The sequence below is a fragment of the Numida meleagris genome, chromosome 1, assembly GCF_002078875.1.
Source record: "Numida meleagris isolate 19003 breed g44 Domestic line chromosome 1, NumMel1.0, whole genome shotgun sequence".
Taxonomy (NCBI): Eukaryota; Metazoa; Chordata; class Aves; order Galliformes; family Numididae; genus Numida; species Numida meleagris.
Genome location: NC_034409.1, coordinates 12,045,082 through 12,072,700, shown reverse-complemented (window position 1 = coordinate 12,072,700; position 27,619 = coordinate 12,045,082). Strand labels below are relative to the sequence as shown.

The 27,619-nt window shown below is 36.3% G+C and overlaps 1 protein-coding gene across 11 annotated transcripts in view; it reads right to left on the bottom strand.

The window, feature by feature from the left end:
* Positions 1 to 27,619, bottom strand: part of MAGI2 (membrane associated guanylate kinase, WW and PDZ domain containing 2) — a 735,464-nt gene that overhangs the window by 95,635 nt on the left and 612,210 nt on the right. For 10 of the 11 annotated variants that reach the window (XM_021384489.1, XM_021384488.1, XM_021384490.1 and 7 more), the window contains one exon: positions 26,359 to 26,994. The exons of the other annotated variant lie outside the window; for it this stretch is intronic. In XM_021384489.1, coding sequence (XP_021240164.1) covers positions 26,359 to 26,994 — 636 coding nt within the window. The remainder of the gene's footprint in view (positions 1 to 26,358; positions 26,995 to 27,619) is intronic. 11 annotated transcript variants of the gene reach the window in all.

Sequence of the window (27,619 nt, the reverse complement as noted above, 5' to 3'; positions counted from 1 at the left end):
ATGCATGTGGAGCCATTGAGATCATTGCCATTCTTTACAAACAGCATGGAATTGAGTTGAAATTAAAAGAATTAAACAGAAGGACTTCCAGTTGTCTTGGTGGACATTGGACAAGACACCAAATGACCTAATAGTAATGTGTCAAATGCAATCACACCTTTAAGATGAAGCAATTCAGAACATCATATTAAAAAAAAAAGATCTAATAGAGACTTTTTGAAAGGCAATGCCTAGAGAACGGTTTCATCATATAGGCAAGGCAGCCAAGTCTTAGGGAGTTGCTTATCTCTGTTCTGATATCGTTCTGTTTCTTTTGCCATTGTTAGCAAGTGGTTGCACACATCTATCTCTTCTAAGCAACTAGTTACTTCCTCTGCTATCCACTGACGAATACCTAGTGTAGCTTACAAATGTTTAAAACTCCAGATATGTCATTTTTCATAAAAGGAGATAATTTGTGAGACTCATTGTAAACACTGTTTGTATCTTATGCAGCACAATGTTCAAAAAGTTAAACACACTAAGAATTAAATAAAAACAAGTATTTCAAAGGAAATGGGGTTACATTTTCAAAAATGCATATATTCCTCATAGCTTTCATTAAAAAACTCATTCTCATTCTCAGTTTAACAGCAGGTAAAAAAAAGCCTGTGAGATTCCTAAGATTAAAAGCTCATAACAAATAGTTTCGTCAGGAACACAAATGTTGAATGATCTAAACTGAGACCTCTCAGAGGAAGGCTGCTCTTTCATTCCAAAAAATGAATCAATCTGTAAGAGTAGTACAGACTTCATTATTTCATTTTCCAAGGTGAATTTAGAAAAATAATCAAAATCAAAAGGAAACTAGGGAAGTATCTTTCCACAGATGAAACGCAAAAGGAATTGCATTTGTACATAGCATTTAAGGCTCCTGGAATTCTGTGATAATTAGGTAATGAGTGTTTTGCAGACAAACACTGGCTGTTTTGTAACAAGTGGCAGTATTTTTAAACAAAAAGGATATTGTGAAAAGTAATCCTGGAAAGTTTTATGTTTACTGACTCTGCCACGTCTAGATAGAAACTTCTTTAATAAAAAGAGTAGACAGATTTCCTTCCACCTGCAAATTCAAGCTGAGATAACAGGTATCCTATATAGGCCTGGCTTGTGTGCCACCACCAGGACCTGCAGTAGAAACTTGCTTAACATCTTCGATGGCAGAAATTCAAAATTTTTCGTACCCGCTGTTGTTCTGTACAGCTAATGAGACTGAAAGTTAAAGAACACATCTCCTCTGAAAGCTCAAAACAAGACTTGAAACTTGTAAGGATGTCTGCAGAAAGATCACTCAAGTCAACTTACACTGATTTGGTGTTTGAGGAACATTTGTAGAGGTAACCTTCCCTGTCCACTGGTACTGCTGCATGTCCCATAGCTTATCATCAGCAAAAATTAATCCAGGTCAGATTGAAACATTTTATTTCCTCCCCTGTTTACTTACTGTCTCTACCTAAAAAATTTATACTGCTGGACTTATCATATTTTTACTTGATAGTAAAAATTTCTGATAAGTATTTATAGACCAAATAATGACATACAGACCAAGTGAAGATTTTTTTTTTTAAATCAAATAAAAAATTCCAGCATTCACTCTAATAAGGACACCTCAGACTTAAATTAGGCTAGAGACTGTGGGCACAGACTGCAACATAAAATTGACAACATTTACACTCAAAACAAAGAAAAGGCAATGTTTATTCACACAGCATGAAATTATATTGAGAGAACTAATTGGTCTAGGGTGCCATGGAGGTAAAAGATCCAAAACAAGATTTAAAAGAAGTATCGGATATCCATATGTGTACAAAAGCACATCGAAAGGATAAAATCTCTAGAGGTAACCTACCTTGGAACTGAGATTAAAATTAATTCTTCAGATTTCGATTCATATATTAGAACAAGGCCCCATGTAAGATGAGACAGTTGGGCGCTTATGCCAAACACTAGGTGCTAGACAAAAGGCCTAGTTCCATAGTGTTCTTTCTATCTTTCATATATTTCATGACAATTTTAATTTTCCTCAAATAGCACGTCTCCTCAGATGAACCGTACATCTTTTTCCTAATTAAACAAAACTGCCCTTTAGTCAATTTATTCAACATGACGCTGTTTATGGAAAATTGATGTGATCCATAAATGTCCAGAATTATAACTGATATATAAGTACATGTGGCTATTGCTGCAAATGAAGAGTATAATGTGTATGGAATATACTGTAACCATAACAGAAACTTCACATGGAAAAAATAAAAACAAAATGTATTTTCCTTTGGAGTCTGCAAGCTCCCTTCTAACTTTCACCTTTTAATATTGTTCTACAGAACTATAGAACCGACTCCTGTACATGTTGAAAAATGAGGCTTGAAAGCTTATCTGAAGAATACATCCTAATGATGTGCATACTTAACTGTGTTGGCCTTCTGCAGCCAGATATACAGCTGGCAGTGAGAAGCAGTAGATTTGCACTTGGTTTGGCCTCACTCTCAGTATTACTTTTTCCCTTGGTTCATTTCCTGCTGTGAGTTTTCTCCAGAAGAGATGGTGGGACCCTGCCTGGATGGCAGCACTTGGCAGATGGGCATCAATCCATAACTGATTTAGAGACAAGACTGAAATTTGTTGTCCAAGAAGTACAGCTTTCAGTTTCTCTTGAGTATTCACACAGTACTAATATTGCTTGACCTTTTCAACAGCTTGCATTTAACTACACATGCACACACAGGATAAACTCTTATAATCTGCTTAATCCATTCCCAAATTTCTACTCCCAACTCCCAAACCTCTATAGTCCAACTTCATGTGATGCCTTCTAGAAAAAACAGAATAGCTGAAAACATTATGTATACACACATACATGTATAGACACATACAGACACACATTCACATATACTTTAAAATTTAAAATAATAAAAGTCAACTTAGAGCCACCTAAAAATACTTCATGCAATTGATTCTTCCCATAAGGAGTTTCCTGCTCACCCATGTGTCTGACAGCCATTCCTTCTCATCACAGCTTTCCTGCATAAGCTGTGCCTCACTGAATTATCCCATATAACTCTATTTATTTTAAATAAAACTTTAATTACACCTGTCACCATGTAGCATAATGTAACGTAATGTATAACCCTGTGATGATAAAACATGTAACTTCCCATACTTCTCCAAAGTTACTTTTCAGTAAATAATGATTTGTTTTTAAATAATGGCTACTCAAACTACACTAAGATACAGCAGCTGTTGGCCAGCATCTTTACAAACATTTAAATGGTTACATTTTAAATAAATAAGCTGAGGAAGAGGAAATATGATTTTTAAAATTAAGAATTACATTTCCTTGCAAAGCAGTGTGTAAAAAATATTTTTGACATTCAATTATTATATATTTACCACCTTTAAAAATGAGCTTCCCTGCAAATCAGAGCAGGGAACTGTTATCACTGTAGTAAGAAACATTAGTAACAGAAAACAGATATTGGATTATAATGCTTTTGGGAAATGAAAAAAATACATATATATATATATTTCTTTCCTCAGATCAAGGAAAATTCCAGTTTTAGGCTGCTGTAATTTTTTTAAAATGAAACTATCATATAAGAATAACCAAATCACAATTACTGTATTTATTTTTATATACAAATTTAAGCATGCTTTTATGATAAAATATGATTATGAATTTCACATACGCTTCACTTACAATTCAGTGAGTATTTGTTGCAGCAAAGTTTGGTTTGCTAAAAGACTCTTACCAGACAAGATTTAGAGTATTTGCAAGATATAATCATGCCTTGATTTTTTTTTTCATTAAAAATACTACATTTGGCATCAGTCCAAACGTCAGTAATACAGAATGAGCCTATGGTTATTAGTCTGCTGCCACATGCATGATTTTTTGCTAACTTTTCATCTCCATTTTTCTCCAGTCACTAGACAAAGCAAGTTTCCTCACTACTTTGTATTGATTCCTGGAAAACTTGGGGCCTTGTTAAGTCACAAGTAACCAGTGTAAGTGTCACCTAACCACAGGACCTTTAAGGATGTTCATCTCTGTGGCAGACGTAATTAAACTGAAGCCTGGGAACACCTTGATTTCTGCAGCAATGGCATGTGGTAGTGCTGCAGAGAAGAATTTAACAGTGTCAAAAATAAGACCTTTTCATCCAAAGCAGTATTCAGGGCACGTCATCTTCCCTCCACATCGCTTGTCTCGCTGATGATACAGCGAGAGTTTTGCCCATTAGTTTTCACTGGGCTTCCTGTGCATTTTTTTCTTTCTTTGTTTTTTCCCTTTTTTTTTTTTTTTTGGGTGTGTATGCTAAAAGCCTTGCTGCATATGGCTTCCTGAGCCAAGCTGTCCCAAGCACTACATAGACCTTTCTCATATAGATGTTTGGAAGTCAATGAACAGATGGCTGATGAGCACTCCCAGAGCATTAGCTTACTCCATAGACATCTTATCAAAATCCCTGTGACAATGTTTCAGCAAAAGTTTTCCTTCCTAGAAAAGTTTCTGTATAAATTTACTGTCACAGCAGATTTTTTTCCATTCTTTTTCTTTGTTTTACTGGGATTGGTGAGAGGTCTATCAATTGCCTACACTGGGCCTTAATTGCAGAGACACCAAGAACCCATTATTTTTAAATGGGTGTGACAGCATACAACTCCTCTGAGAGCTGAGACTCCTGGTATACACATTTAGCAGGATGCAAGGAAGCATTTCTTGTCATTCGTGTGACATCTGACTCCTTCTGTCTGTTTACATTTTGTGGTCTGTGCTTGGTACGTGTGGATTAGATGCACAGAACTCAAGCTACAGGTGGGATCACTTCTTAAGACACAAAATATTTTCAGACAAATATTCCAAAAAAACTGCTGGGAGAGAAAATGGGTTTCTTTTGAACATGAAACAAAGACATAACATTAATGCAATTATTCTTCAAATATTTTCCCCTATTCAGGTAAACAAACCCAATCAAGGAGAACAAGTGCATTCAATTAACATGTACACTATTGTAAACAAAACCTAAAAGGAACCAACAACTTAGATGGAAATTATGAACACAAGGAGGTGTTTGAAATGATCATGTCATATTTAAAACATCAGGTGATGTGTAGGGAGGGGCAACTAGTGGCTCAGTTTCTAATAAGAACATTCATTATTACACCATATTTTTTTCAAAGGCTTTTTTCGAATAGCTTTAAGCATCAGGCTCTTACTCAAGCAACGAGAGGAAAACGATTTACCTTGAAATAAAGAGTAGGTGTAAGAGAACTGGGAGCTCTAGCGCTTCAAGCATAGTTAGTTAGTCTTGTTGTCAGATGTACCTCAGAGTGATGGTGCCATGCTGTGGAGGATCCATTTGGTCTTTGATCAGGGTTTAGCTGCTGATGCAATGAGTCAAAAACCAACACAGCCCACACTGGGTGGGATATTAACAAAGCATCAGGTTTCATTGGGTGCACAATGCTACATATGGTTAAATCCAGCGTCTATTGACTGCAGCTAGCTTCTCCCTGCGGCAGGCTATGTGCTGGTAGCGTGGCATGTAACATGTAGCACTGCTGCACTGAGACAAAGGCTAGTCACAGCCATCAGTTATTGCAAATGCAAGTTCAGATTAATAAAACTGTGAACTACACCTGTTTTCTTTAATGCTATTTACATATGCCCAGATGTTATCAGCTTTGCCTGAAAGAGATGATAGAAACATCTCAAACCCAGGTGTGGCAGCACTAATAGAAGCAGTGCTCCAACAGAGATCAGCAGCTTTTCACTCTCTTAGGCATATTACAGTCATGAAAAGTGACTTTGAAGAATGAATAGGTTTCAGACCACAGAGAATCACTCTATCAAGGTGCAAGGGAAAGAGCAAACACAGTCCACAGGAAGTTCAGCTGAGTCTTTAGAACTCATCAGAGCAGCACCTTCTCTGGCTCACCTCTAGATAATCTGGGGACAATGTGTGTCCAATACCGTATTTCATCCTTTCAAGCTTCCACATTTTTTATTAGTAGTATAAAGTGTAAGACTGTAAGGTTTATCAGAAACTATGTGGAAGCAGAGGAGCACTTTGGGAAATTAAAGCTGATCTCATCTCACTGAAGTCTATAGAACTGATACAAAAACTTAATTGACTGTGAAACCAGATACTAAATCAATAATCATCTTTTTGTGCTCTTCATGAAATTTCACTGACCTTGCCATTTCAAGCAACAATTTCTCAATAATATTCAGTTCATCACAGATAATTAGAGAAAGGATACCTATTCAAAGTCATGTATAGTAGAAGTACATGCTGTTCAAGCTCTGACCATCACTGGTCACTTGCATCTATGAGAATTTCCTTTAAAATACACTAGAGAATCTCAAGCTACCATTAAGTTTTTGTTTTCATGAATAGCAAAGAGTCTTTGTTAGTAAGAATGCAGCCCTCAGAAAAGGTCAGCAGCTGGCATAGTAATGAGTTAATTTACATTCTAATAGACATACATCTATTTATTTTGCTTGTCTCATGCAGCTCTGTGAATTGCTTATCGGTCAGAAATTTAAAATAATTTCTGGAACTAAAAAGCCCCAACAGACCAAATATTGTCTCCTGATTAATCTGGAAGTGAAGCAGAGAATTTCTGTGTCATAGCTAAAATAGCAAAGAGGCAAATGCAACACTGTCAGTGAGAGGTTTTGATGCTCAAGTGTACTAGAGGTAGGAAAAATAATAGAAATTAACAACAATTTCTGGAAATGAGAAGTATATATTTGGAACAAGCATTTTTTATGCGGTCAGTAAGATCTGATTACTTTCGACAGATGGTATTTTATAGTAAACACAGAATGTTGCATTGGGTGATAATTCTGTAAGAACTTTTCTGGTGCCTATTATCAGAACAATGTACACAGTTAGAGATTTGTTTCCTTGTTGATAGTAAACCATATTATCTGAAGGGCAGCTATGTCTCAGAAAAGAGAAAATGTTGCTACAGTACAATTCAGAACACATTTTTTTTGGGACAACTTAACCTGAAATGGGAAAAGATATTTTTACAGAACAGAGGAAAACCTGTTTCTTGCATTTTATTAAAGAAGATTCCACTAAAAGTTCAAATCCCTTAATCCATTTTCCGCTTTGTGGTTTGCAACTGCAATTAGCACTGGATGAAGTGTTATTTTCCCCATTGAGGTGTATAATAGGCGCACTTTATGTAAATACTATCCTGGTTAGCTAGTCTACATTCTTTGGTACTAACACATGAAGTCTTGAGAAAGAGATCTCAGAAATTTGCTTGCAGGTTGTATACTCTCCTGATATCTTGAAAAGGTCAAGAGCATTTTTCTGTACATACAAGCAAAAGAACCTTTTGCTTGGCAGAAGGAAATTTCCCCTGAAGTGTCTCCAGTTTTGCTCAGGTGTGTACTCCAATGACTGCTGCCAAAACCTCTGTTGCTAGTTCATGTGTCCAGCCAGGCTAAGGATTACAGTTTCTGCCATACTGTTCTAATACTGCACAAGCTAACAATGCAAATAATGCCCTTTCTTGAGCAAACGTTGTGGCAAGCAACTATCCTTGAGCAGAGCAGAGACAGCAAGGTGAAATGATTTGTATATGTCACACACGCTGGATCAGCAAGATAATTTAGAATATAAATTGCATCTTCCAAATCTTGGCAGCTTCTAGATTGGACTGTGAGTTTTGCCATTCCCCTAAAGACTCTACCTACTTGGCTACGAACAAGTCTGACAGTTCAGCCTGACTTTACCAGAAGCTAATTTCAGCTGCAAAACTAACTTTTCAGAAATAATGCACTGCATTTTCAGAGCTCTCTTGACAGTCAGAAATTTTGCCTAACTATGCCACTATTTCTCCTATGTGTGCTTATAATCTCCTCCTATTTAAGCTTTTACACTTTCTAAGCACATTAGAGAAAATTCAGTTTACATCATGGCCTGTCACTCTGATGAACATGTTCACAATATTTTCCATTAAAATGCAGATGGAGAATAAGGTCTTTGTACTCAGAGTCCTAAAGGCCTTTTCCTGAAAATGCACTCAGAAAAAGTCTTCAGCAATTGTTGGAAAAAAAAAAAAGAATAATTCAATTTTAAAGCCATTCATTTGCTTGTATATGAGTTTCACATTAAGATATGGATACAAAGGAGTCAGAAGATATTTAGTGCTGAGATCTATACTACCAGTCCCTTCTCAATTCATTGCATCCCTATTTTCTCCCAAATGTCTCCCAAATTCCTCAGATGCCTGTTCCCAAATTTCCACACACCTCTTTACTTTGTTGCCAAGGTTTCCACGTCCTAACTTGAAAACCAGCTAATCCTGAAATAGAGATCAGAAAAATCCCTAAAATAAATAACAAAAAGAAATGTAGAGAAATACCCTTGGTCTCCATCACTAAGTAGTCATCATGGGAATGGGAAACCTTGAAATGCAATGCTTCACTGTAATGGGAGACAGAAAGCCAGCACAAAGGAAATAGGGATAAACCATGCAACTGGGGCTGGACATCCAAGTCCAGAAAGCTTTCAGCTAACTGAACAGAGGTAGCAGCAATACAGTGAACTGAAAAACTGCCTGTACTTTGCTGATTGTACTGAAGAGTTTTCCAGAGATCATCTCAGTGTCTTTTGGGTTGCAGTATGTATCCTTGTGGTATTGCCAGTTGTGACAGAAGACCTATAGGTGGTAGATAAGGTGGAATACACTAGGGCAACTCAAGTAGCATTGAGTTATTTTATGCAGTCTACTGAAGACCGCATCAGCTATAGTGGACACAAATTTAGAACAGAGTAGAAGAGAACAGAATACAATACAATACGATACAATAACTTCAGGTGGAAATTGCATTCAAATATCATTTAGTCTGGTTGTCCGACCTCTTAGCAGATACCCAAAAGTTAAAGCATATTATTGAGAGTGTTATCCAAATGCCTCTCTCTGATAGGCATGGGGCAACAACCACTTCTCTAAGAAGCTTGTTCCAGTGTTTGACAACCTTTAGAGTAAAGAAATTTTTCATAGTGTCAAGACCTTAGCCTGAAACTCCTGTGGTGCAGCTTTGTGCCATTTCCTTGTGTTTGAAGACTGACATGCAAACACCTAACTTTCAGTACTGCAATTTGTGAATTAGGAACTTAGATGCACAACCATAGTTCAAGTAGCATAGGTCTAGTACCAAGGGTGCTGTACCTGACATTACTCAGAAATCTGTACTGGATTGGCAGGAGTGACATAGGATCTATGAGAGAAGTCGGAGTGCTGGTTATCATCCTGAATAATCTCACTCACTCTGTAGTAACAGTGAAGTTTTTGATAGCCCAGTGTACCTCAGATGGTCCTAAATGTCTGCAAGTGAGCTCAGAACTGAGCTCAGAGTTCCAGTCCTGGTTTCTCTGAGGTTTGGGAGCATTGGAAAAACGTTCATCACAAAGGAACAAATAAGTTAAATTACATACTCTGACAGACCCTGCTAGTTTCATCCGACTGCCTTTCTGAAACATTGTTGCCAAATTACACTGTAGTAACTTCAGAATTTTGTGTTTAATATGAATTAAGCTGTCAACATGGTTCTGAATTTTGTTGACTTGCCTTTGAAGTCTCTTCTGTGACAACATGAAGTGTCAGGAGCTCAGGTGTGTTAACTAATTGGCTCATTTTCAGACCACATGGCAGAATGATAAACATTTGATGGCAGTGTAATGAAAAGGTAATCATACTGCTTGGGCACAGTGGAGTCTGAAATAAGCAAGAGCATGCTTATTTGATTCTTCATATCCATACTTGATTAAAAGTAATAATTGCTTTACACTTTCTAGCTCCTTCACACCGGCTTGATAGACCAGTTCATTTGTGGTTACTGGGATTCAGGTTAAACAGAAAGGCTGGCAGATAGTGGGAGACTGAAAGACAAAAATAAGAGTAGAAAGAAAACTAATCACAAGATTTTTTTTTTTTTTTTATGATTGAGTCTTAGCTATGTAGGAATATAATTTAGCGTAGTAGTGTAGGAAAGTGGAATATTTGGCAGGGGTTGTTAGTATAAGTACAAAGTGCAAGTATTTGTCTAAATGAGTACGAAAACTGCTAAGAGAAAAATGCATTTCTAAACGCTCAGTTCTCTGATTGAACTTCCAGGTAATTTACTTGGCTTAGAGCTGCTGAAGATTTGATATTGCCCACAATTATACATACCTAGGACAGAGAAATCTCTTTGCTTTCATGTCCACAGAGTCAAGAGGTAATTCTCAGCTTTTGACTTACTTGTCAAGTGCAAAGCTGAATTTAGTAAAAGCTTTGCAGTGATTGAAATTATAATGGTGAAACGATGTGAAGTTCAGATTTAGTATAAGATCACAGGAATCAGAAAGAAAAGTTGGAGAGACAGAAATTATGATTGATGGACATGATACTATTGCAGTACAGAACACTAAAGAGCACAAAGCATAATAAATTGATCAAGATGATCTACTTTGCAAAAAACCCCCCAATGTCCAATTTTTCTGAATCCGTGAAGGTTCAGAGACAAGCAGTTAGCATAAAGAAGGGCTGTGCCCTTAACTTTAATGAGTGCACAGGTATTGATGTGTTTTATATGATATTTAGATTGTGTGCTGATCACATGTAGTCCTGTGTAGTACTTTAAGAACTTAACGAACAGAACACTAAAAAATGATGTTGATAAAGGATCCTGACAAGACTGCATTACATGGAAAAGCTAGAAGAACTTTGAGTAAGCCATTTTTTGTTCATTGTGACAGTACTCTGTCTCTCAGAGGAGCATAAATTGATTCCAGACAGTTGGGATTTAGACGACATGTCTAACATAATGGAAATAACCCCTCAATGCTTGAGAAAATTGGAACAGTGCATAAACATGACAAGTTAAACTGAGAAGATTATGGTACTGACAACCGTGAAGCACCTTGTGGACCCTGCAGCTGGCCTAGTCTTCAGAATTATCAAATTTAGAAAGAGTAGAGTACATATCATGCACGTCCTCCCTTTTTCAGAATAGTAACTTACTATGTAAGAAATAAAACTTGGATCCTTTGGATCCATACAGTATCTTGTTCTTGGTATACTCACATTTTGCCCATACAATCACAGAATAAAAACTATGAATTTCTGTTCCAAGACCATAACTTGCTGAAGGAATCTGGATAAATAGAAGAATTAATCAATGCTGGTTATCAAATAGAACATCTTATGTAACTCTTCCCTGAGGTTTCCTAACTAACAGATAATTAAAAAGACACTAATCTGTATGGCTGTTATGCTGCCATTTTGCTGGTGTATGAAACCAATCAGCCAGGATGGGCATAGTTTGTGTGTGATTATGTTCCTGGCCTTTTTTTGTTCTTTTTCTTTTCTTTTTCTTGGTTCTTATGAGCTAATTTCAAAAGAATAATTCACATCCCAGGGATCAACAGCAAATGGTCTACTTCAGGGTAAGACGAAGAAAGAGGTTGATTTAAATTACAGCTTGTTAGTGTTCTCTGACAAAGGGAGTTTTAAATGGTGAATGGTGATTAGTAAAAAAAAAGCAGATGCCTTTGTAGAATATATTGAACATTTGATTGGAATTTAAAAAAAGCAGATCTGAGATGAAATTTCCAGTTAAATTGTACATTAAATGCTTAAGATTTTTCAAAGAGGAATGCTTCCATCACTTCTCAGGGATGTAGGAAACTGAGGTTTGTAGCTACTCTGTGTAACATAGCTCTGTACATATTGCAGAAGAGATTGTATGCCTAAATTACTTAATATTGTTTATGACAGACGAAGTGGCTCCAAGATGATTTAAGAAAATAGAATAAGGTCAATGTGGATATCTAGATTCTTATTTCTGCTGAAGTCATCTTTGAACACAAATACAGAGAGCTGTAGAGAAAATGCAACTAGTTTGTACTTGATATTAGATGATCTTGATAACGTGCAGTCTGAACTAACCAGTCTCACTATAAACAGCTTATTTTATCTCATAGCACAACTAAGTTTTGATGTATCAGGCAATTGGCAATTGCAGACTAAGTTACTCTTAGTTACTGCTTTTTTCAGCAAAAATTTTTAGAAGATCTTGGAACCAATCTTGGAAAGATGACTTTTAATAATATTTCACAGGCTAGTGGAAACCAATCACAATCCTATTCTAATTTCAACAAAGGTATACATCCAAGTATTCAGAATTCATGTCCTAGTTTCAACTGGGATAGAGTTAATTTGCTTCACAGTGGCTGATATGATTACATGCTTTGGCTTCAGGAGAAAAACATTTTTATCTACACCCACAAGTTTTACTTTTTTTTTCCCAATTCATTCCCCTATTTCACTGGGAGTGGGGAGTGAGCGTGCAGCTGGCTGTGTGGTGCTGAGCTGACTGCCAGACTAAACCATCACAGTAATTAAGAAATTGTTGATGCAGTTTGAAAATACTAATCAATACACACTACAAAGTGCCAAAAAATAAAAATCAGATCTTCCATTGAATACTTTCTTCCATGAAGAATATTCTGGAAGTTGTGTAAGTATTCTGCTGCATAAAGAAAGACTTGATATGGGAGATAATGGCAACATGAGTAATTCCCCTTAATCCAGTAAAGACTTACCATTGACAACGGAAAAATACAATGTACAAATAACTATCACACCATGAGTAAAGGGAGGTACATCTTTGTACAAACGCAATTCATGAATTTATAAATCATCCCTTTGCTATTATGAACAAGTTAGAAATGCAACCGAATTGCAACTTCTACACCAGCACTCTGCAGTAGATATATTTTGATTTAGTGCCAAAAAGATACATATTGTTATGCCACAGTTCTTTGTTTCCCTATGGACAATATAGGAGCTAAAAAAAAAAAAAAAAAGCATGTGAATACTTTAGAATTGACACATATTAGGTAGAGACTACACTTAATCCTCCACCTGCAAAATTGCACAGGCATTATTTTTATTCCCCGAAGTTATTGGGTTTAATTTAAAATAGATTTTTCCATAGAGAATTCCAAAATTGAATGCTTTCTTATGTATTATATTGCATTTTAAACCACCATTTTTTATTTTTTATTTTTACTGCTATATTTGACATCTGTGTATATTTTGGAACACTATGTTTGTAGATTTAAATATCAAAAGGGAAAGTTTTAGAGAAGATGTAGCAGCATATTTCCATTTGGAATTCTGTTACCGACTTCATATTTACAGTGATGCATGTTATTTTTGTATTTTATCATCATATATTGCTAAGCTGATGCAATAATACTTTCCTTTTTTGTAAAAATCTCTGAAATCCCTACAATTTCTGTGTAATTCTGCCTTTTGTTTTTACTAACTCAAATTAAAACAGGTGCAGAAATGATGTTGGAGTTACTGCTCAAGGAGAGAAGCATCATCATTCCTTAGGTCCTGCATTCAAACCTTTCATCTGCAATGCACAGAATGTGCCACCTTGGAAGTTATTGAAGAAATTACTTTTTATTTTGTAAGAATGTATCTAGCTTTGCTTTGGTGCTTACTTCTCTCCTGAGATGGAATACCAAGCTAGCCAAAGATTTAAGATAGATCTGCCCAGACTTCCTTTCATAGGCAGCTTCAAAGCTTTTACATATATGTACTAGAAAAAACAATCCAGACCAGCCAAACAAACAAACAAAAAAAATCCCACAAAAAACAAATACCAGTCTTTATTATAGAATTATTCAAATATTTAACTTTTCAAATTTAAAATTATTACAGAATCACAGACCAGGTGAGGTTTGAAAGGACCACTGGCTCTGCCCTCTTTGCACCCTCCCTTCAAGTATTTATGAACACTGATGAGATTCCCGCTTGAACCTCCTCTTCTCCAGGATGAACAGTGCCAGCTCCCTCAGCCTCCCCTCACACTGGTGCTCCAGTCGTGGCCCTTTGTTGGACTTTCTCTAGTATGTCTCTAGTATGTCCACATCTCTCCTGTACTGATAGGCCCAGAACTGGACATGGCACTCCAGATGTGATCTCACCAATCTGAGCAGAGGGGAAGCATCATCTCCTTAACATGCTGTCAACACTCAGTTTAATGCAGCCCAGGATATCATTAACCTTCTTTGTGGCTAGATGCTTTTCAATCACAGATCAATCATAGATCAATCGCAGAATGGTATAAATTGGAAAGGACCTTAAAGATCATCTAGTTCCAAACACCTGCCATGGACAGGGCTGCTCTCCACCAGCTCAGGCTGCCCAAGATCCCATCCAACCTGGCCTTGAGCACCTCCAGGAATGGGACATCCACAGCTTCTCTGGGCAGCACTGCCAGCGCCTCACCACCCTCTGAGTAAAAAATGTCTTCCAAACATCTAACCTTAATCTCATCTGAGGCTCCTGCTCCACTCAGCTGGTTCCTGGATTAGGCTGTAGGTCTCCACATTTTGCCCAGAGCACTCTTTCATTTGGTTAGAGAGACTGCCAATTTTTCTCCCTGAGCAGGACCCCAGGGAAGAGGTCCTTTGCCTCAGGGAGAAGGATCTGCTTTAACTGCAGGAGGATCTGCTTGACCTGGGTAATCCTCAAAGGAAGGAACATAATGTGCATATTTGGAAGAAAGCCACAGTTATTGTCCATCACACCACTCTCTCTACTTCTCAGAGAATATGGTTGTAGTACTACTTCAAGTAAATAGACTGGCCTAGCTTAGACTAGACTGGACTAGACCAGTTCAGTTGGAAGGGATCTTCAAAGATCATCTAGACCAAATAGATTGTGTTAACAACAAATTTCTATAAAGCACTTTCATAGCTAGCAGCCATTGGTATGTAAAATGTTGTAGGTCAGGGTTGTGCTTTGCATCTGGTTAAAAAGAAAGGTCATCCTAGAACACGACTCCTTAGAGAGCTATTTACATGACCTAGAAAATGTATTTTCTGAATCCCTAACTCCTCACTATCTGGTTTGTATCCATTCAGTTTATTTTAGAGCATTTTTTGCAAGCCACATCCTCTTACCATTTCTACAAGCTTTCAATGAACAAGTGCCTGCATGACAGCTCACAGGAAATGAATTCTGAAATAACATGCTTAATTGTTGGCACAGGAAATGACACACACTATAGGAGCTGGATACTAAGGAAACATCTTCACAACTACATTGCATGTGGATGACTGAATCAGCCAGTACTTTTGCTAATAAAGAATCATGTAGAAAATCCTAAGAAATCCCACATTTCAGGTCATTACCAACAATACTAGAAACTAGTTAAAGACAAGACTCCTGCATGAGACTTGACCTTTGCACGCCAGAAAGAAGAGTCACATAATAATGTTGAAGTAAATGTGGAAAATGGAAAAAAGACAGTGAAATGAATAGGAATTTACAAAGCAGGGAAAAAATGAACTGGAACAGCATCCCACTGATCTTGTTACAAATAGTTTACTAATGGCATCTTTCTGAGAAAAATATATAAACATATTAGTTTTTCAGAAATGGTGCTGCATTGGACCTTTTCACTATAATGTTCCGCTCAACTAGCTGTCTTTTACAATTCAAAAGCACTTTGACAAGTTTTGACTGCATTATTTACTCTGTATTTCAGGAATTAATATGCACTGACTGCATAAAAATACTTACTGTTTGCTTCATTTTAAAAGTATTCCACATTGCTCTTTAACAGTAACATCATCTGTTTAGTGACAATGACCCACCTCTCTGCTATCTGCCAACTTTACCAGTACTGATTTTATATTTTCTACAGTGTTACATAGGCAAAAGCCAAGAACTTATTCTGGAGGAAGCTCATTAAAACTACATTCCCTCACTGATTTCCTATTTAGAATTACATTAAAAGATCAAACAGTTCACCAGTTTCTCAATTCAATGTAAGCCATACTAATTTTACTTTTATTTTTTGAGTAAGGAGTGGGAGTGCTACATCTAAATCCTTAAAAAAAGTCTATTTACATAATAATTTTATTTTATAATCAAACTTGTCATTCAAGAGATGAATGTGTATTTAGTTGGAAGTAATACATTTTCTGAAAGATCATATTTATAACTACCCTTTTATAAAGAAACTCAGGTTACATTTTATAGTAGCATAGGTGAGATTCCCAGTAGCTATAGCACACGAGACAAGTTCCAACATTGTGATAATATATATATTTAAAATACATTCAGTTGTTCAGTGCATACCTCTGGTGAATGGGCATGACACAACCTCTTGCGTAATTAAGATTGACCTTAGTGGAGCTAATTGTTTTAATTGATGACTAAGTAATGCATGTTAGCTGGATCGTGTTACCTAGTTGCACACATTTTAGAGCCAACACCACAAGCCATTGCTATCTCTTGGGTATGCTGGATAATAAATAAATAAAAAAACATCACACTGTTTTTCAGTGATATTGTGAGAATAATTTGCTGCGTATGTAATCTCAATGAAGCTTGAGAGCTGGCAGGCTGAAGTAAAAAAGTGTGTCCTTACTCTTTCTACTTGCATAGATTTTTTAAGAACTTCCATATATATGTAAAAAATTGCTTATAATACATATTTAATGTGGTGTGATAACAATTTCTCTTTCTCGCTGAGAAGAACTGTGGAAGAAGTTAAAAATTATCCAGATGATCATTCATTCTTTCTTCCCCTGAGGAACGGATTGAGATATTCTCTCAGCTACTTCAGAGACACAGTAGTGTTTATACTGGGATAGAGAGGTACTGCTTGGCCCCAGATCCCTAGCATTATTACTTTTATTGAGAACAAGTAGTTTTAGAAATGGAAATAATCATAAGGAAAAAGATGTTGCATTGACAAATATATTTATTTAAGGTATTAAAATATATGCATATACTACTGTGATATTTCCCATAGTCAGTAAATCTTCCCTATGATGTTAAATAAACACTGAAGTATTACATAATGTATTATTTTTATTCTTTAAGAAAAACTATTATTGTTATTATTATTTTCATCATCATCATCATTCTTTTAAAATATTAGTACACTTTCTGTTGGGAAACAAAACAACTAAAGGAAATGAAAACTAATTGATAAAATAATTTTACAGCAATTTAAAAATATTTTCTCATTCTAAAGTTTTAAATCTATGCTTTTATTTTTCTTGTGTAGAGCATCTTTTTCTAATTGTGACTGGATCTACAGAAATTCTCAATTTATCTAGAACACATGAAATGCAATAACGATTGCTTGCACAAGAGAAAGCTATTCTAAGAGCCAACTAAATATAATTTGCATCTAACTGGAACATAAGCTAAAAATAAGGTGATCTTACGAATGCATACACTGAAAGCTTGTGTTCTTTTTTAGCTCATGTTAATAAAAAGTACAAAATAAATAGAACTCAAGATTATTCTCATTTACCAAACAGGAAAAACTGTGCAGTATGTTTTTTATACACTGAAATACTGCTCCAAGTTATGACAAATCTGGCCTTGGAAAGTAATTTATTTATTTTACAAATATGTTTTGACACACTTGGGAGTCAACTTTCAGGGTTTCTGCCTGACAACTTTGGCTTCCATGTTGTTTTTATATTGTAATCTGAAGGTGACACAGCAAAGGTTGATGCATCCCTGGTGTTGTTTTTGATTGGGTTTGAATTATGAGTCAGCCTAAGGCTTTCTGAGAAGGGCAGTATTTTATTTAATAAACGTACGCTCTTGGTTTATAAAAAAATAAAGAAGATGAGCATTACTCATAGAGGGTAAGTGTAGCTGTGTTAAAGTATTTCTTCCTTTTTAGGAAAGTAAAATAAAATTGCTTAAAGAATTGCACAGGGAAAAATATTACATATAGAAGACTAATTTAGTTTCTGCATTTTAACTTGATAACAGGCAAACCGTAGAAGCCAAGAGTTTTGTAGTTTATGTAAAGAGTTTAGGTGGTGCCTGAAAATCACATCTTCCCATCTTCCCAGTGCTGTGTCTCATGTCTGTAGCACAATAGATAATGTACTCACTTTTTTTTTCATAGTGTATTAGCTTACTTTATTACTATAAAATATTGCACTATATTACAAATCACCACGTCACAATGTCTACACAAGGTACTTTGACAACAGATTTGGAAACCCAACAAATGTCTTTTAATAGGACATTTACATTATACTGAACCAACAGAAACATTCTTCAACACATTTAGACTAAATTTTAGACATGCCTCAGTACACAAGCATAGGTTTATGGAAGTATTAAGAGTTCAGCTCTGTAGTTTTTCCTCCCTAGACTGAGATCTTTCAGATCTCCACTGAGGAAGGGGAGGATCACTCAGAGCCTAGACTATGGGCAATTAGGACAGAATGAGTTCCTTCATGCCCCAGTATTGCAGTTGATTCTCCCATGTATAATGCTTAGGAGGTATCTGATTACAAAAGATGTAAATTTTTACCAAGATACATACAAACTGGTCAGCTTTCTGATAACATTACTGGCAAGAACAGAGGAGAAACTCTTCCAGCCTGGCCAAATTCCAATGTCATCAAGCCAAATATTTTTTGTTTTTCTCAAACAGTTAATATTTAGTATTAATCTATTCACCTAATATCATAAGACTGAAAACAGTCTGCAGTGCAGCCAATAGAGCTCTTGTGTTCTAGTAATGATATGCACTGCAGCTACCAGACACAAATGTGCTCTGTGCTCCCCAACGCAGGGGAGTAGTTGCATGGCAAGTCGCTATAGAGACCTAATAATGGTACCTGATTGTGTAGTTCCTTATGGAATACCATGATGGGAATCTGTGTCCATAAACTTGTATTTCTTTTTGCCACAAGACTTTCAGAAAGGACCTGTTTCTCCACTCAGTGTGCAAACTAGCTCCTCTTAATGTCAACAAGAGTTAGGCACACACATCCCTAGGAAAGCATCCCCACAAGTTTTAATGGAAGCACTGTTCAAATTTAGAACAGACCATATAAGCCTATATTAGAAAACAGTACCACTGATAATAACAGTACTTCTGAAACAAAATGCTTGCTAATAGTCATTAAAAACCTCCTATGCAATATATGTTAAAAAGATTTATCTAATGCTTTGCAAAATTATCCACAAATGTACCACACACTGCACAAACATTAATAAGAAGCAGCAAAGCCATAACACCACCACTTTGAAACGCAATGCAATTAATACTATTTCCATTAATACAGTCTAATAGCTACTAACTGTTATTGATGTCTATTTTTTTCAGGAATCCATATTCATTAAGGAGATCTATGGTTTCCTTCCCTTTTATTCAGAAATATGGAAGCAATTGCACACTGTTTCATTGCTAATCAGAGCTACACAAGAAAAAATATGGAAGTCTAATTAATGCAAATTTCAAGGTACCTGGTCTCCTTACATGGCTCCCTCTGTTCAAATTTGTCAATTCTCTGTGCTTCTGAGAGGTTACCATTTCTCTTACTAACATTATTTACATTGAATTCCTTCACAAAATAGGCTATATATATAACTGACTTTTTAGGTTACCTGCTACAACATGTAAAATATTTATTAAAGCAGATTGAATATCAGATAATTACAAGGTACTTAAAAATATTTCAAGATAATCCAAAGTATAAAACAATTGTAATGCGTAGGTTGAAGTAAAGTAGGTGAAGTAAATAATTTGAAGGTTACTAGGAGAGTACACGTTCTCAGAGCTAAAAATATGATACTCTGTAGGGCGAGATGTGCCTTGTGAAAATGAAGCAGAGTTTCCATGTTAAGTTATGTTAATATGAAAGCAGTATTTCTTGCACGGTGACAATGTTTTCTAAAGATCTTTTTAAGATTTTATTCCTGGAATTAACACAGGAAAGAGGACTGCCTCTCTCAAAAGGCTGTTATTAAATTATTTTGCAGGAAAGATAGGAAGGGACAAGTGGATAAGGCTGAGGAGAAAGAAGGGCAGTATGACATGTAATAACAAAGCCAATGAAGTGGACAATGTAGCATGACTCATCAAATTTTTTATCATTACTAGCAAAAAAAAAACAAAAATAAAAATAAGTAAAAAAAATGAAACATATCAAAAGCCAGCATGAGAAAGATACTTTTACAGAGAGCTCATGCTGAGGATATTGGTGAATTTATGATGTCACATGAAAGAAAATAATTTTGAAGCAGAAAGGAAAAACAGGCTGATGAATAAGAAAGGGAAAACTGAAATAGGATGTTTTAGCAGTATGTTGGGCAGAAGTTTACATCACTGACTCGTTGGCGTCAGTGGTGCACATGGTTCACCTCTACGTTCATATGGGTTCACTTCAAATTGTTCAGTTGTTCAATTGTAGGTTGCCATACACATTCCCTCTGAGGGACCAAACTTCCCTTAAAATCAGAAAGACGTGTGTGCCATTTAAGAACACAGCAGGACTAAAATTGCAGACATCATCAAATGGATTTCAGTTCCTCTCAACAACAGAATACAGCAACAGGGGAATAGGGATCAAGAGCAAATGTACAGTTGCTATAAAAGTCTGGAGAGGAGACAACGGGGTGGGAAGCAGAAGAGCTGTCAGACTTTGCATGTCCCAATATCTCTGGTTAGAGACAACTGAAACAAACATACCTTCATGAACAAAGTACGAACAGACTGCTCTTAATTCAAATATAGGACTCATACAAAGCAACGAAACCAAGCCTGGGTTGCTTTATGGAGAAACCGGAGAGAAGAATTTCACCAATGCCTCAAGAATCTAAAAGAGAAGAGCTAATAAGATAATAGAAAACATCTGTAAATACCCAAATCAAAAACCAATACCATCATCTTGATAATTTAATCTCTTCAAACCCTCAGCACTGATAACTAGAAAGTCTGGATTGGGGGATGAGTAAGCCATGAGATACAAGGTTTCGAGTTTGCACCAGGCAGTCAGTGACATTTTGAATGAAGACATGCAGGAGCAGAGTCAAAGCTCTGAGATCTTTGAACTAAGAGAACCATCTGTGCCAGACTCATGTTAACTAGGAGATGCTGCTGCCTGTAGCTTTGTCTTGTGAAGCATTTCCAGAAGAGAGGAGGAGTATGAGCTTTCCTGACCAGAGGAATTGAAAGCCATCTTCTAACAATTCTGGATAAAAAAAACTTTCCATCTCAATGACAGAGAGGTAAATTTGAGGATCACTCCAGGGAAAGAGCAAGCAAGATTTAATATTCCTTCCACTGATACCTCCTTATTACGGAGGACTAAGCTTATTCACTAAAATAGGCAGAGATGTTCTTTTTGGGTGAAATTTCTGTTTTAGAAGTTGCTGACGCTGCAAGTGATGTAATGGTATCTGTTAGCAGTCTAGAGGAATCATAAACTTCTGTGGTGGTTTGTACAAAGTCTGAAAAAGATACCTGGCCATTCTCAAAGTTTACATCTATTAATTTAATATAAATAATAATAAATAAATAATTTCTTCCTCATTTTGATTTCCCTTACCCTTTCCAGGTGAAAATGGCTGCTGGCTTATGCTAGTCCCATGCCAGGAGTGGTTTAACAATGAAATGATATGGATGGTGCACCTCTGGCTCTGTTTCATACAACCAACCTTAGTTTCTCAGAGACTGTTTGGATTCCTCCATTATAAAGCAGCTGCTCGAAGTAGGAACTTTGTCAGTCTCACATTTCTTGCATTTTTTTTCTAATGTTCCACTCAGCAATCCTTGTTTAGGATTTGACACAGTTTCATGTATTTCTTTTCAGATTTTCTTTAGAACAATATTTCAGACATTCTCCCGATGGTTCTACTTTTGCTTATGTCAGTTTGTTTTTAAATAGAAACAATGTGGGGGCTGGTCTGCTGTCTACAAGTTCATATATTTCAAAGGTACCTTCAAAAGATACGGTATACATCATGTACTTGGATAGCTCATTTAACAGAACATGCCCAAACCAATTTTTGATATTCTAATATATGAATATTTTGCTTTACAAAGGTTTGATATGTACTGCTTCAATCACTCTCCTAGTGCTTTTTTCAGTTGTTCTGGAATAACGCAGAGTTTCTGCTCTAACTACATCCAGAAAGATGGTTATTTCATCCTTTCAGTGTTTCAGACAGTACTGAAACACTGAGACAGGCTTCCTAGTAAGGTGGCTGGTGCCCAATGAATGTCAGTGCTCATCAGGAGGCATTTGGATAATGGCCGCATTAATATGCTTTAACTTCACGTCAGCTGTGCAGAGGTCAGGCAGCTTCAAAGTTCGTGTTCCAGCTCTCCTTAGCAGGGTCTGTTGCGATAGTACAAGGGGAAATGGTTTCAAACTAAAAGAGGGGAGACTTAGATTGGATATACGAAAAAAAAAATGATAAGGGTAGTGAAGCACTGGAAAGGGTTGCCCAGAGAGATGGTGGATGCCACGACCCTGGAGACATTCAAGGTTGTCAGGCTGGATGGGGCTCTGTGCACCTGATCTCGCTGTAGATGTCCCTGATCATTGCAGGTGGGCTGAACTAGATGAGCTTTAAAGGTACCTTCCAACTCAGATGATTCAATGATTCTATGAACTATTCTATTCTATTTTATTCTATAATAGTTCCATACTATTTTAGCAACCTGTCCTCAAAGTAGACTGCTGCAGAAGCTGTGGATTAACTGTAAAGGCTGAAACAAAGTTGGAAAGGTAAAAATATGTTTAGTAACAAAACACTTTCATATATTTTTCTTCCTGTCTTTTTTCTTAAAAAATTAGGAAGAACATTTCCACCATATTTTTTCCTTTTATGTTTCCTTTTCCATTAAAAGATACATATTTCTCAATATGAACACTTATTTCAACTTATCGTAATTAAATGACTGGTCAGCCAGAACATACGCAAATAAACTTAACCAAGCAGCACACATATTTACAAACAAACCTGACTGATTAAAATAAAGAAGATTCTAAGCTCTTTAGTCTAGAGCATCACAGCCTTCATCAAAACAATGCTGCTCTGTATTTTCTTAGATATAATATGTACTATTTCCCCTTTTTTAAAATAAACAATCAAACAAAAACCAAACAGGTGTATGACTACTGTTTCCTCAGAAATTTTAAAATGAGTACACTAAAAATTCAGTGGTGGGTCAAACACTTTATTGTATCCAATGCCAGGTCTCCACTTACTCATGGTTCAGATAGTCTCCTTTCCTGATATCTTCACACTTGAATACAGCCATTCCCTCCATCCTTCTAAAATACGAAGACCCTTATTTTCCTGCATATGCTGGCTGTTGACTTCATAAGCTTGAGGGAAAAAGCCTTTTTAAATGCTGTAGTATGCATATTATATGCATAAGGGAGAACATTCTTTGCTGTCTAAAATGCTTTTTATCTGTAGTGAGAATATAACTAAGCCAATGTTGATCTGTTTTGTGTCTGCAATGTAGCAATGATGGCCAGATGAGAGTGAAATTAAGTCACTTACAAAAATGAATTTGCGACAGTAAACTACGCAGTCAGGCCATATTAATTTTAAAGACAGAACACACTACAAGGCGACACACAACCTTATGCAAAACAGCCTCCCTCTTCCACAAGCAGGAATATTACTTGGTTATTAATCTTATAAATGGGATGCTAAACACAGGATGCATACGGTTATGATGAAAAGGGATGGTACTATCCATCTGTCACTACACATTAAAGGGAAAAAAATAAAAATTGGATACATGAGTAATGAAAAGGTATGCCTTGCTTCACCAGTGTCACATATTAAATATTTTGGAATCATAGCAGGTTTCTCAGAGAACTAGAATTATGTTTTATATTCAGATTATCTCACATGTCCAAATCATATAATCAGTTTTTTATTCATTCTTTGTAGGAGGGAGCTACATGTGAACCAGCTATCCCCAGTTCCTCTTAGTCGGTCAAGCAGAATATGTACTTTTAGGGTACAGCTGACTTTTTTGAAACATCTACATTGAAATGACATGAATTATATCCTAGAAAGGCCTATTTATCTTCTGTGACTATTAAAGGAGATGTGATGACTAGCACAGACACAATTACCTACATTACAGGTGTATATCTGGTCACATGAAAGCATCGCCATTTTCTACGGATTTGTGAAAACACAGGTTGTCATCCTACAACCATTCTCCTATTTCTGTTAAGCTATGACTTAGTCACATCCGAGGTAGTGAAGCTTTGTCTCATACTCCATGCTTTCTCACTTTTTTATTTTGAATCATTCAAACAAATGGGCCTCTGCTTTTTATTTATTGAGACTATTTCCAAGGCTAACAAACTTGTAGCAAAATATATTCCTTATTTATGATGTACAGAAATGTTCAATGGTAAAGTTAAATTTTCATTTGTTCTGTCTCACCTCATTAAATTTCATCACTCTCTAGTGCTTCCAATCAGTTCCTCTAGTCTAAGTCATTGTTTTGCCATCAACAAACCATGCTCTGTTTCTCTTCAGTGCATTGCTAAACAAACAAACAATTGAAAAAAATCCAATCAATGCCCACTCCCAGCAACAGAAGGCTGACTTAGGAACAAGTAACTGCATTTGGACCACATATTTTGTGTCAGCTGAGCTACTATAACTCCCTGTACCTCTGTGTTTAGCCTGACAAAAGGCAAGAGAGTGTAAACATACACATATATTTTGAGGATTGAGCTCAGTGCATTATATTTCGTCTGCCATGATGTTGTATATAAAATAACCACAGCGTGGTTAACGTACCAGAACTTGTTAAACCATCATGTTGATCAACTTGTTTTGAGCATGAGTCCCTGCTCTCTGAATTTGAGCACGAGTCCCTGCTCTCTGAAGAAATTCTCTTAAGAGAGAGAAATTATCCTCATGGGCTCGAGTATGTTTTTGCTTCAGGTTTTTTTTGCTACTGTCCAGCACTGATAGCTGAAATATCTATTTTGGTGTCTATTATTACTCAGGCTTGCTCAACAAACTGGATTTCACACTCCACTTCTCTCTGAAGATTGGTGTTCTGAATTGTTTTCCTCTCGAGGTGGATTAGCTTTCATTTTTCAAAACAAAATGTCATCTTTTGGTGTGCTATTAACTCTTCTAATTCCCTTCATGCTCTTTATTGCCATGCAATTCTCCCTAATTTGTCATAATTTTCAGGAAAAAAAAATGCAGTTTACTCCATTTTTTTTTAGATTCTTAATATATGTTAAATAAAACCAGACTGAACAGCAACTACTGTAGCACCTCTGCAATGATTAACTTTCTCTAAGTTTATATACTTTTATAACACCATTGGCCTTTAATCATCATTCTTAATTAGGTTTCCTTACTAAGAAATGTTAGATTCTGTCTACTATAAATCATTTCTTTACGTATGGCTATGAACAATACTTTACTATGTGAATACAGATGTTTGTAATCTAATGTTTATGATTTCTGCTTTTTCATTAAATATTACTAGATTCCTTGTTCTAAGGCTCTGTAGGTTTTTAAAAGACAAACATTTGGCACATGAAAATACTAGAGCTTCACTTTCCAACCTCAACTCATCAGAAGGAAAGCAACAGGCATTTCTGTATAGAATCACCCTTTTTTTTCTTTTTCTTTTGAAGCACAGAGTAATGTACATTCAGTGACATGAATGACTTGAGACGAATAAAGATCTTTAATTAAAGAAATTAAATCTTATTATTTAATTCAGGCAGTTGCAAATTGTGATGGATCCTCATAACAAACCAGCATGAAAATTTGTTTGGCTAAACTGTTAAAAGCTGTTACTTATCACTGCTGAGGTGTTTAAACTTCTGTCATTATTGTTTTCCTACAGGTAAGTATTGACTCTCCCCCTCCAGTTGTGTGTAATCATGTTTACTGTGTCAGGTTAGTCATAAAAACCAAGTTACTAGAAGCTATTTTTTAAAGGAGAGAAAAATATGCTTTGTTTGATCTGTGTTGTTCAGAAAGAAACAAAACAATTGCTATACAATTATTTTACAAGGAAAAAAGACACAAAATGGCTTACACAGACTAATAATCTTGTAAATGGCTGAAAGACTGCTCCAATTTTGATCTACCTTAATTACGCAATATAAAAAAATACATACAAAGCTTGCAGCACTGGGTGGGGATGCTAAGAGTTTGCTGCAGACATCACACATAATACTGAAGGGTGAAAGGTCCTGAAATGCTCTAGTTTTACCCTTGTACAGAGTAGGGATTGTTGACACTCAAAACACAAACATGTTGCCCAGAATAGTTAATTGCAGACATACTTTTCCAGTACCAATAGTGTTACCTCCCACAACATAGAAATTAATTTCCCATCTAGCACACTAGGATGTAGTGAATATATGGATGTCTTATGGTTTAGAACCTTTTACACACATTTTTGCAATTGTACAGACTTTCCAAACTTACCTCCTCTATGGATAATCAAAGAAGTTTCACTTCCAACAGGACATTCCTTAAGTATATCCACTACTTCTGCATGGCTCAGGTTCTGTACATTCTGCTGGTTGATCTCAACAATGAGGTCACCTTCACACAAACCAGGACATCCCTGAATGTCTAGAATTTGCTTCACCCTCTGTCCTGTAGGACTGTCTGCTATAGTGAAGCCAAAGCCCTGGGCCCCTTTCACAATGGTTAAGGTCATAAGTTCAGCTTGGGTGGCCCCAGAAGAAGCCATTGATACATTATCGTCATGGGCAGGTGGTGGGAATGTGCTATCAAGCTGACTATCTGCTGGAATGGAGTGCAAGGAGTGTGGTGGTCGATCTGTTACGTCTGGAACAGACTGAGAAGTCCTAGAAATGTATTCCAAATAAGTTTCATAGTTATGTCTTCCATTTACCACTACCGGAGGCCTCTCCATTACTGCAAGGGGTGGCACCATGCTGTTGGCAGGATCTTCAGGATCAAAGGGCAAAGGGTATCCACGACATAGCACCAAGTTGACACTCTGACCAATAGGAACAGACTGGAAGAGTTTGACTACATCTGCGTGAGTATGTCCAAGGACACAAACTTCATTAATATAGACAATGACATCACCTAGAAAGAGAAGAAGAGAGTGACAATAAGAGAAAACTTCAGTAACTGCACACTGTACAATTTTTTTAAATGAGATGGAACTCTACTAAAAAATAAAATAGATTACACCAACATGTTGACTCAAACAGTGGAGACAAAAACTTAGTTTGTCTGCCAACAATGTAATATAGGTAGACAATGGCAGTACTACTTCTTTTCTGTGATAGCTCACAGCTGGAGAATTCAGCTGGATCCAGGAATATACCTTTTCTTAACATTTCTTTCATATTTTTTCTACTCCTTTCAGTGTACTCCACAGATGACTTTTTTTTTATAAGATACAGTGGTGGTTTATTTGGAGGGCTTGTTATTAAGAAATGTTATTGTTTGTTGAAGAGTAAAAGTAAAAAAGAAAGGAAATAGTAAGTACTTGTGGACCCGAGAATCAATGAACAGAGATGAAAGGCTCAGCTAACATGATTGAAGAAATACGTTTTGCTAACATGATTTAAGAAATACTTTTTCCATTAGACATGATATTGACAGTTTTCTATTAAATGTTGTTGCTATCAAACATCCAGAACTGCTGCAGTCACTTCCTATTCTAGGCATGACTAAACTGAATCTTGCATATTGAAGAAATGTT